At 34.2% G+C, this 12,685-nt stretch overlaps 1 protein-coding gene across 2 annotated transcripts; it reads left to right on the forward strand.

The window, feature by feature from the left end:
• Positions 1-5,182: 5,182 nt before the first annotated feature.
• Positions 5,183-11,756, forward strand: LOC149411417 (farnesol dehydrogenase-like). Of its 2 annotated transcripts, none has more exons than XM_089646625.1 (7): positions 5,183-5,293; positions 6,288-6,499; positions 6,583-6,742; positions 7,528-7,654; positions 7,900-8,035; positions 10,691-10,840; positions 11,615-11,756. In XM_089646625.1, the coding sequence occupies exons 2-7, from the start codon at positions 6,305-6,307 to the stop codon at positions 11,657-11,659; spliced, it is 813 nt and encodes a 270-aa protein (XP_089502751.1). In that variant the 5' UTR covers positions 5,183-5,293; positions 6,288-6,304; the 3' UTR covers positions 11,660-11,756. The 2 variants fall into 2 exon arrangements, with proteins under 2 accessions (XP_089502751.1, XP_089502752.1); XM_089646626.1 differs by having other exon boundaries at positions 5,269-5,293; positions 6,295-6,499.
• The last annotated feature ends 929 nt before the right edge of the window (positions 11,757-12,685 follow it).

Raw genomic sequence — 12,685 nt, forward strand, 5'->3', positions numbered from 1 at the left:
TTTATTTTTGTGGCTTTGGATAAAACTAACTAACTAATTAACCATCACGCCGTTTCCCCGCAGGGGTAAGCAGAGAGGACGGACCGTCAAACAACTCGGTCTTGGTACACACTTCTTGCCTTATTCACATTCATACATCGTCTCATACATACTCTTCTATTATTCTGAGTCTTGACATGGCCCGACTCGAGTATCTGATTCACTTGGTCGTGCCATGTCTTCCTCGGGCGTCCCCGACTTCTGCTACCATTTGTATTTGCATCATATATCCTCCTTATACTCCTATCCTCGCCTATTTGCTCTACATGCCCAAACCATCTAAGCGTCCCTTTCTTAATCTTACTCATTACGCTTACATCAGCCTTACACTCTTTGCGGATCTCAACATTCCTCACACGATCAAACATGGTTTTACCACACATACGCCTCAGGGATCTCATTTCACCAGCATTCAATCTACTTTTATCCTTTCTTTGCCAGTTCTATGCCTTACTTCCATACATCAATGTAGGTACCAGCACTCCGTTGTGGACTGCTAACTTTCTCTTTTTGAAGTGAAACTTCTTTACGCGCGTCATGCAATTTCGAGGACCGGAGTAAAACCGACTCATGACCGAAACGAAAATGCGGGTACCCCCACCACCGATTAAAGTTCATTTGATCTAGTCAAAGTTTTGAAGTAACATATAAATGCTTCTTAGCTCATCCCGACAACTGGCGTTGGTGGTGTAATGGTCAGCATAGTTGCCTTCCAAGCAGTTGATCCGAGTTCGATTCTCGGCCATCGCACATTATTTTTTTGTTTTTAACGCCTTTTTCATTCAATATCTTATTTTTTAGTAGGTCAGAACATTTTTTAAAAGAAAATAATATTGCAAAATAATAAAAACACTTATCTCACTGTGATAAAACATTACTCCGCTAGAGCGCGCTTTGCGTTATTGTGTTGGATTAAAATTATTATCTAATCCGTATATTATGATAATTGTATTACATTTATTTAATTAATTTATTTATTTTGATAATATGTAATAATTTACAGAAAAAAAAATTAAAACTATCTCCCTCTGATAAAATATCCGTTCGCTAGAGCGCACTACGCGATCTTGTGTGGGATTCTATTTCTGTACATTGTACATTATTTTTAAAAATATATTATATTTTGGGTGTGATGTAGGTAACATTATAAAACATAACAAGCTCTCATATTTTCAGAACCTACATAATATAATCAATTTATGCGGCTTTGCTTACAGTTGGTGCTCAGCGTGGTTGGCTTTCAATCAGTTAAGCGAGGTTCGATTCTCGGCTGTGGCATTTTTGAAGTGAAACCTTGTTGAGGTGGGGGAGCCGCTCACGAACGTTCTCTCTCTTCTCTTCTTTCCTCTCTCTCAGACACCAGCGAACTGCGCCACGCCAAGCATCAGCTGAAACTAGAAGTTTCACTTCTGTCTTGCGTAGGCTTGACACACCCACTTTTTAGACAATTTTTTGTTAGCGCCAACTGCGTTCAGTCCTCCATTAACATTATAAAATATATTTTATAAAACTAAACACAGGGTATCGGGGAAAGTGCGCTAACATCGGGAGGTAAAAACATGGTAGAAGTAAAAAAAATAACTGTTTACGAAATTTTAATGTTTTTTTCTGTACACAGTTTTTTTTCCATTGAAGAATAATGATTTTCCCACTCAAACAAAGCTACTTTTTAACTACCTTACAACATTCGAATTTTGAAAAATATATATATATTTTTTTTACTTTTAAAATAATGTAGAATCACCCCCGAAGTTAGTGCACTTTACCCCAGGACAACCTGTATGTGTTAAGTTGTGATGAAATCAAATACAAATAAATGGAATGTTTCTAAACGTATCCGAAAACTAATAATGTAGAATCACCCCCGAAGTTAGTGCACTTTACCCCAGGACAACCTGTATGTGTTAAGTTGTGATGAAATCAAATACAAATAAATGGAATGTTTCTAAACGTATCCGAAAACTAATAATGTAGAATCACCCCCGAAGTTAGTGCACTTTACCCCAGGACAACCTGTATGTGTTAAGTTGTGATGAAATCAAATACAAATAAATGGAATGTTTCTAAACGTATCCGAAAACTAATAATGTAGAATCACCCCCGAAGTTAGTGCACTTTACCCCAGGACAACCTGTATGTGTTAAGTTGTGATGAAATCAAATACAAATAAATGGAATGTTTCTAAACGTATCCGAAAACTAATAATGTAGAATCACCCCCGAAGTTAGTGCACTTTACCCCAGGACAACCTGTATGTGTTAAGTTGTGATGAAATCAAATACAAATAAATGGAATGTTTCTAAACGTATCCGAAAACTAATAATGTAGAATCACCCCCGAAGTTAGTGCACTTTACCCCAGGACAACCTGTATGTGTTAAGTTGTGATGAAATCAAATACAAATAAATGGAATGTTTCTAAACGTATCCGAAAACTAATAATTTTTTTTCAAAGATGATGAAAAATGCCTTCAAATATTATTTTTAGAAATCATATAATTTTTAAATATTAAAAATTTGAACTCGAACAGAAAAGTTTTTAAAATTTCTCATCTTAAGTTTTTTCCTCTAAACACTGAATTAAAATTATTGATAAGTTAAAAAAACTCATGTTTTATTAGGCAAAGTTTTAAAAACTCACCTTTACGGCGGTTCATATTTAAAAAAAATCACAATGTTTCATATTTTTTTCTCAAATTGCGGTTGGAACCTTTGGTTACAGTTGTAAATTTTAATTATTTTCGGCCTAGTTTCTATATTTTTTTCTTCCTAACACTGTTCAGTTCGTATTTCTAACTATGACGGTGAGAGAAACACAATAACTATTAGCTGTTTCTTAAAAAAAAACAGAACAAATTAGCCCGAGGAGTTAGGGTGACACAGGACTCTAATAAGGGCGGTTTATCGGAGGCTCACATTTAATTTAATTCCGACCAATTCCTAACGATCATTTTTTTTCTAACGATCCCTATTGATTTAAATTATTTATATTTAAGATCAATAAATTATTTTTTTATTATTCATTAAACCATTTTCGTACAAGTGTAACCGGATAGATAAATGGACAATAGCATAATGATATAAAATAATTCAAATACTAACACAATAAAGTATAACACAAGTAAATATCTACATTGTACATTCGTATTTACATATTCATTCATGTTTGTTGACAACTAGTAAAAATGAAACAGTAAAATAGTTTACTCATAAGGTATAAGCTAATATTATAAAATAGAAGAATTAATACGTAGAAAAATAATTTCAGTTGTAGATAAAAAAAAAACTAATTTGTAAGTAGTGGCAAAATACCAATGTTGTAATTAATATCGAATTTAAATAATATGACCTGAATAAGATAGATAAATCAAAGAATTATGTACAAAGCATATATGTGTATTTAAAACACAAACGTGGTTGTACTGAAATGGGTCCAGTGGACAAACTGGTGATTTACTGCGTTTATTATCGCACATAAGTCCGTCGGTAATACAAGCTGTCACCGGCTGCCACAAACACATCGCTCTAGGCTCTTTTTTGAGAAAAAATGCCTTCCTGTGCTTTTGAGATGTTCACAAATCATTCTCGAGCAAAAACGAAATCTGATGGAGTTTCTTTCCGTTCGCATGTACTAAAATATAACTTGTTATTTTTATTCACAATGCTCTTTGAAAAAAAAGTGAGACAGCGATTGCAGAAACACAAAAGAGGATGAAGACCTAGTGACAGTACGTTGTATTCTAATACTCTGCGTTCATTTGTTAAAAGAGGGTAAAAGCTACCCTCTGACGGACGAGCGTGTGCGCGGCGTGCCGTCTGAGCATGACATTGATACAAAAATCGCTCGTCGCTCGCCTGTGACGTCATGCTTGCCGCGTACAAGCTCACCCGTCAGTGGACCGCTTTAGACTTGCAACTGATGTTACAATGAGGCAAGAGAAACGAGGGGCGTTCATAATAATATCGCCGTTTCACTTGTACAAATATTCTTTGAATTGCGATTTCATTAATTCGTTCCTTTCATTGAGTTATGTATGACGTCATTTGTCGTTTTGGTTAAAAAGAAAATATCACTGCTGATGGTTACCGCCGATGCTACCAAATGGTAAGTTTGGTGCGGATCCCTCTCACATTTTGGTAATAGCACATAGTTTTTGGTACTGAGTTCAGGTATTTGATTGTGATATTAGTTTCACCGTTTTTATTTTCCGTGTCTAGTTAGTTGCGTAAATCCTGAAATTGAGCCCTCTGCAAATTGGTTTGATCGTTACCGGTATTGATACTATTTTTCAGTCTTGTATTTCTAGACAAAACCTCACGCGCCAATAAAGTTTCTTTAAATTCGATCTTAATTGATCTAATTTTGTTAATTTTATGGGCACCCAGTCGATACATCTTTCCGACATTTGGTATGATTTTGCCTTCAATATCTATTGCTGAAACGCCTTTTTCTTTGTAATAGTCATTGTTGTACATTTTGAAATGCTCTCCGGAACATTAAAGAGAATGATATTCTTCGACCGATTTGTTCTTTCTTCAGCTTCTACGAGAAAATCATTTACTGAAATGGTTTTATTTGAAGAAGGAATCTTCTATTAAAATATTTGATTTAAAACGACTTGAAATTATTAAACTAGCGGTAAACACCAGATTTTTCTTTTTCTAGACAATAAATTAGTAAATTCCCGAGGGACCTCTTTAGAAATATGGAAGATTTTAGTAACATGTCATTCAAGAATAGTTAAAATAAACCCCACGGAGAGTTCATTTTTCTAGGCCTGCTAGGGAAAATTCGACCGTAGGTCCGTCGAATATTGTTTTGACACGACTTCTTCACTTATGTCGTTAAGATTTCCACTGTATTTTAGATATTTGCTAAGGAAAATTCAACTGTAGGTCTGTCCAATACATCAAGGCCATGCGTCGCATAATTTTATGAATGGGATGTTCACTTACGTCGTTAAGTTTCCAACTTTATTTTAGGGTAACATGAATTTAATTTTTTGTATAATTTATCTTCTTAGCAGTATAGAGTGTCAGGGTGATAAGATTGTGCTGTTTTCTGTCGTAGAATAATGATAAAAATACTAATTAACATTAAATTTTAATTTTGATTCTAATTTTTTAACAGCTAAGCTTGTTGCTTAAATACAAGGTTCAGTAGCCGTGTTATCAGCTATAAGATTGTCAAAAGTTCAGAAAAGATCAAATTTGTAAAAGAACAGTTGTTCACTTGGAACCGAATAGGATAGAAGGTTAGTACTCTTAAATATTCGTAATTTGACACTGTAAAATTAATAAAGTTCAATGAAATTTTATTTTTCAAATTTTTCTAATTACAAATCTAATCAGACAACCCATATGTACTTTTGGTACTTTAATTATTTTAATTAAATTAAAAAATTATTTTATTTTAGACAGATGCTGAGATGAATTAGTAGTGTAAAGATACATAACTCGTAAGGTTCAGTAGAGACACTTTAGGGGCCCGTTCATACACATATTCTTTGAATTGCTATCCTTTTCATTCCTACTCGAGTGATCGCTAAAATACAAGAAATATGTTGCATTGGTTTTGGAAATTTCCCACCCTCATTAAAAAAAGTCATACCTCTGAATTTTAACACAAAGACATATAAACTGAATGCAGTGCTATATAGCCAATGAATTCACCTAAATTTTGCCGTTCAGAAAAAAAAATCTATGGATTCTAGAACAATCTACTTCAGGCTTTAAACGGCGGAATTCAGACGTCATTTGATAAAATAGGAAAGCATTATTTCAGTTTTCTACCAACGATAACTGTTATTTACGGGAATATTTAAAAAAAATTCAAATAATTGTTTTATAAAAGATAAAAAATGGCATATTTTGCCGTGCGATCACTCAAGACGTACAAGTTTACAAAACTTAATATGTCGAAAATCACTCGAGCCATGCTACATTTTTATTCGATTAGTATGAATACTCGTGTAACGTTTTTTGAATTTTTTTTATGATGTCATCGGAAAGGTGTCGTAATTTTTCAAGCTTACTATCTTTCGAAAGGTCAATTTTTTTTTTGAAAGGCAAAAGAATAACAAAATTCGGAGACGAAAAGTATATACATTATATAAATATATTTTTTAAATACTTTTAGTTTCACAAATCCAACAATTATAATATCCCGTGATTTTTCAAGTTATAAAATGCAATAGCGTATATATCTCGTAACACATTTTTTAAAATTTTAAGCAGATACGTTTTTAGTTTTTAGATTTTCTACGATGGTGTTCCTCAAGTTAGCGTTCCTTTTGGTATTGGTGGTACTCCTCAGTGCAGTGTCTGCGGAGTGGAGATGGTCCGGGAAGGTAGCAGTGGTCACTGGAGCCAGCGCTGGTATTGGAGAGGCCATCGCTTTGACTCTGGCAGACAAAGGAGTCATCGTTGTTGCACTAGCTAGAAGGAAAGAAAAGCTTGAGGTACTCACAAAAATACCATACATTGTTTGAAAAGTCTTGCAATTATTCAACATACATTATAAACTGTATACATATCTTTTTAGGAACTGTCTTCTAGGACAAATGGGACAATCATTGCAATGCAGTGCGATTTTCTAAAAGAAGATGAAATCATTTCTACCTTCAGAGCTATTGAAGAGAGACTAGGAGGAGTAGACATACTCATCAATAATGCTGGAACAGCCAAAATAGGAGGGTTGATTGGTATGCTCAAATTTATCATATTTTAATAATTTTATTTGCTCGTCTTATCCTTAGTAACCTATCTGATAAGATGTATATAAAAGATGATTATGTGGAACTGTAGGTACTATAAAATAGATAAATCGGGATGGCATTTCCATCATCAGGAAAGATGTTTAGTAAAAAAATATGCGAAACCGCACAAGGGTACCAACTGCTCCCAACCGTCTGGAGCCAGTGAGAATATGGCATCTCCAATCGGGTTATGTTATGAGGCTAAAGCTAAAGGGAAGGGGAAGGGGGGAGTACCTGGATATTTAGATCTGGTCACAAAACACGGCAAAAGCAATTTCAAGAAACGTTTCAATTCTGAATGGTGATCTTATACTAATGCAATACTGAGTGTATCTTCCACTCTGGAATGTGCCGCAAATATACTATTTCTTATTTTGAATGAGTAAATTGTAGAATTAACACAAATTAATCAAATAAAATTTACTTACTCAAGCCTGGATTTAAACCCACAACCTCCAGTCTGCTAGCTGAGAGGCTTACCCCTCAACCACGGAAGCCCGAGAAAAAAGAGATGTGTAAATTGTTGTAAAGTATTACGAGCAAATGCGTTTCATTGGTATGTGCATTTGCGCGCATGAGGGAGGAAGCACAACACGGCATAGCAACCTAAAAATGGATCACGATGATCACAATTACATTTTATTCCGCGTGGTATTATATTCTGCTACATTCTTGTCTGTGCCCCTAGGTTTTATATAATTTTGATCAATCTCTTTCATTTTCTTCTGCAGATGGCACCACCGAAGATTGGAAGACAGTACTTAACCTAAATGTACTCAGCCTGACTATTGCCACAAGAGAAGCTCTTAAGACCATGAGGACCAGGGGCGATAATGGCCATATTATCAATATTAACAGGTAAATATACAGGTTCTATCTACCACAAATTCTGTAAGAATGGCATCGCTGGCTCTAGGTTATACGACAGCTAAACTTCCCAATCTAACAGACAAATCAAGACCATATATTTGTCCCTCCTTGTTTTTCTGTTCTTTTATTTATCATTTTTCACTGTGCGTTTTTCCTCACGAAGAAACCATCGGTTTTGAAACAGTCAATTATTTTGGTTGAATATGAATTGAAATAATTTATCATATTTTCAGTATTGCTGGCCATACTATTCCGCATATTCCAGGATTTAACATGGGCCTTTACCCAGCCAGTAAATTCGCAGTGACAGCCCTAACTCAAGGTCTTGCAAATGAGTTGAGTGATGACAGATCTAAAATAAAAGTCTCGGTAAGTTATTCATATCTTGTGCCACAATTATTACTGGATTTTTTTTTTTATATTTGACTCAATTTTAAACATTTTAAAGTAATATTAATATGGTACCCAATGAAAGATATAATTTTCACTTATTCAGTATTTATAATTTTCTGTCCATTTTTAAAAAATCTACTTGGAATGAACTTTTATTTCCGGTAATAAATTAATGCAAATCTCAGAAGTGGAAATAAACCCGCTTTCCGACATCCAATCTAGCTGAAACTCAGCACATAGAATCGTTGTCGATGACAATGCATTCTATCAATTTTTGGTGGCAATCACTTACACAGTCGAGAACATATATGCTTTTCCATGAAATCTGATGAACAGTCGTTAATATACGAAATAAATGTCAGTACAACCTGATCTGTGTCTGTTAAGATTGGTAGCGCGGTGGATTTTGATCTCTGGCAAAGAAGGAACAAACTTACAAAAAAATGTATTGTAGTGAAATAAACTTTATTACGTTTATTACGGATTGATGTTTTGGTATTGTAAAACTGAGGGATAAGCCTCGCGTTGCTGTGGCTCAGTCTGTCTCTGCAAATAGAGAAAAAAATAACGTTTTGCTTGTACGTCCAACAAATGGCGCAGTTTTTCAAAATAAGCTTGTTTATCCAACAAAGAGCGCTATTTTTCACAGGTGACATTTATATATTATAGGTATATAAAATATATACGCGTATTCGAATGCAACGTTATGTCAAAATTTTAAGGTAATCGGAGAAGAACTTTTTGAGATTTAAGATTTTGAGCAAACGAACATTTACATTTTTATTTATATAGATAGATGAGATGTTCACCACAACTAAATAATAATACATGTAATAGGATATTACATGTATTATTATTTAAAAATCTGTTAATGAAAAAAATAAGAATATTCACAAATCTAGGAAAAGAGATAAAAAGAATTTGGCACTCTCAGATCATAAAAATATTACCATTTGTTGTTTCGGCTACTGGCATTATACCTAGCTCTCTCATTCAAAATTTAGGCGTAGGTATTAGACCTATCAAAAAAATTATATATAAAGATGCAAAAGTCAGTCATTTTGAATACATGTAGGATAACGAAAGATTTTTTAAATATTTATGTTGAGGGATCAGTAGGATTTATAGGCCCTGTTAGGAGTTCCACCGAGCCGAACCCTCTAATATGAAAATATCTGGAGTCTGTGAATTATTTTCCCATTTGATCTCTGGTGAGTTGACGTGTTGTTCTTGTATTGTTTTGTATTTATTTTGCTTATATAATGCACTTGCATAATGTTGATTGACTAGATCAGAGGTTCCCAAAGTGGTCTATATGGACCCCCAGGGGTCGATATTGGTTTGCTTGGGGTCTATGTCAGCGAGAAAAATTTTTGGGGGTCCACGAGATTCAAATGGGGGTACATACGAGCGGACCCCCATTTACCTCAAGTCAACATTTAAAAGTTCCGTAAATAACACAATAGAACCTAACACAAATATAATAGACTGAGAAATTACTTATTTGATATTTGTATTTTTCTATTTCGTAAAGTTGTTAATGGAGGTATATAAATATAGTCTATGTTCCTTTTCTCGTCCGAATTAATATATTCAAGCAAAACATTGCACATTGCAAGCCGCGAATTTTCCTAGTTCCCCAACTTGTTTTTGAAAAACGTCCAGGGTAATAGTGACATTCAACAATAAAATTTACTTCACACAGACTTCAAAACTAAGTTTGAGGACATTTTGAGTATCGAAATGGAACGTTGAAGAATCGGAAAACACGTGACAAGAAGAAATGACCGGAATAAGCACTGACGAAGAACTTAAGGGTCAGTTCTGTAGGGTTAGCTAAAAAAAGATATTTCCGTTGCTTATCCTGACTCATTTTCATTTGGTGTAATACCTCACAAGGGTGCCCCTGTCTGCACAATGTAAATACAGAGCAACAATACCAACACCCGGTTGTTGGACAGGCAACGGAAGGGAAGGAAATCTTTTTACTAAAAAAATAAACAATTTTAACATGGGACGTTAATAGTTTTAGGAAAATTCAGTATTCGGCAGGCAGGGGGTCTACGGAAAAAAAATTTGGCAAGTGGTCTACGGGGCAAAAAAGTTTGGGAACCTCTGGGATAGATGATCATTTGTGGAAAAGTGTGTGAAAGGCTTTAGTTTTTCCTAAGGGGAAGATTTAACCCGGACATAAAATCGGAAGAATAAAGGATATTATTTACCGTGTAAAAACCACGGAGTAGTTTAAATTCTTAATACATCAATTTTTAAAAAACATTGTGAGTACTTTATCGCTTGCCTGAATTCTTCACAAATCAGTTCCGATTTTGAAAATGATCAATTGACCAGAGTTACAATCATTCTCGGAATAACAGACACACAGCCATGTTTTCTCAAAGTTTTACTGAAAACTGAGATATTATGTTAGACCAAAATAATGACCTACCTAAATATGTTAATAATTTCCAAGAAATTAATTGATTTTATATTGAATTGAATTCCGTCATGTTTCATTCTAGTAGATTTGAATTGATGTTGAAATGAAAAGTTGTCTTTTGATGTTGAATGCATATCGAATTGCATTGATGTTTGATCGGATTAAAAATGAATGTGTTTTTGATGATTTTTCAGAGCCTTAGTCCTGGAACGGTTGACACTGAACTAGTTAGGAAATTGCGAGGTCATGGTGAAGTAGGATCCTTACCAATTTTTGGAACCATTGTCTCTCAGGATATTGCTGATGGAGTGGTCTATATTCTCAGCACGAGGCCAAATGTTCAAGTAAATAAAATATTTTAATACACTTTTCACAGGAACATTATTTACCACAATCCATAATTTATGTGTTTGCAACTTTAAATATATTCTCAGGCGTAGTTGTAAAATATATATTCTCGGTAGAGCCCCGGTAAAAGACAAGAATTCAGATTTGATTTAACCGTGTTTGGTGACCAGATCTGAATAGCAGGTACTTCCCAACCTTCCTCTTTTATATCATTTCCAAATGTAGTGCTAAAACCTTAAAAATAAACACCTATGATGATGATAATCCCTTTCAAATTTGTAAAATCTTCACTTTAACAACCACTGTGCGGCTCGCTACATTTGCAGTCTAGTGAAATTCTGACTACATTGATGTACACTGCAATGTGCAGTGTAGGTACAGAACTAGGCTTTAGAAGTTTTTCTACATTTCATTACTATCTGAAGCGCGTCTATTATTTCAAATCTTATTTTCAAAATAAAATTTGGTTTTGGGATACTTATAGAATGTTGCCAGTCTCATAGGAGTTAAAGTAACAAACAGTATCCGAGAAATATTACGTGGGAAATAAAGTAACAAAAAATATAGTATATAATAAAATATTCACAATAGTTTCTTGGCACTAAATGTCTTTATATTATTTGAAGTTGAATTTCACATAAATGACGCTGAGAAAGATACAATTTGTTATTTAATTAATACAGTTTATAAGCCTGCATGATGATATTTAAATAGATTCCTATATTATTGATATAATTCCTGTCAACGTAACCATACTAATATTTTTACAGGTTCCCGAGTTAAAAATCCAGCCAATTGGACAAGTGATGTGCTAAAAAAACAGCGAATTATACTATTGTAAAGCGCGTTAAATTTACGCAAAGAAACATCGCAATAAAAATGATCCAAACATTATTAGGTTGTATTTCTTTATTTCGAATGTACTAAATAACACAATAAGGCTCAATTTTACGTGCAAATTGAGACTATCACTTTATATTTTGTGAAGCTTTTTGGAATGCGTCAAATTCAAATCCCCCGCGATCTCAGTTACAGTGTAAGTTACTGGATTCTCGTCTCTTCGCAGCCTACAAACCCTGCAACAGTCTACAGCACAGCCTTATTATAGGGGTAGGTGCGCATGCGCGCATAGCGTGAATGCCTCCAAGGGGAGGGAGGAAACCAAAAAGGGAAGGGATAGCGGGTGAAAGAGGGTGCAATAGGCAGAGAGTGAACAAGCGGCTCAGTACTAAAGACATGCTTGCCAAGCGAGTACCGTCTCCCGAAATATTTCCACATCTAATTCGCCGCGAAATCGCAAGTACCTACCCGTAAGTTACCCGGTGTAACCGCAAAGCTTTAGTGATTCGTAAGATAAAATCTAATAATTAACATCATTCACATCGCTTTATGTGCTTTTCAAAAAATTCTGTTTAAATCTTGTCGTAATTGGTGGCAAAAAGTCGGTAGTTTTTAAGTGACTGGTTATATCGTATTGTCTTCGAGTGTTAGATATTGTTCAACTATTTTTGGTGAATTATCAAATAAAAACATAGCTGATTTTTAACTTATGTGTTGAAGATTGACGCAATTTTATCTTTTTAATATAAATTATCAAAGAGAGGTAAGAATAAACCGTTTAATTTATTATTTTTTGTCAATTTACAATTGTGGTTTTAGGTCTGTTATTTGTAACTAGAGTGAAATAATTTCAGAAGCACTACATATAAATATATTAATATATTTATAACTACCTATAATCGTGTTGATATCCACTTTTTCACGGCAAAATTTGAATGTAATCTGAACCTAACCTAACCTGAAGTTACTGCGGGCAAATAATAAACCGTAGATATACTTGT

Source organism: Hesperophylax consimilis, chromosome 25, assembly GCF_061612785.1.
Source record: "Hesperophylax consimilis isolate HC1 chromosome 25, BYU_Hcon_1.0, whole genome shotgun sequence".
Classification (NCBI taxonomy): Eukaryota; Metazoa; Arthropoda; class Insecta; order Trichoptera; family Limnephilidae; genus Hesperophylax; species Hesperophylax consimilis.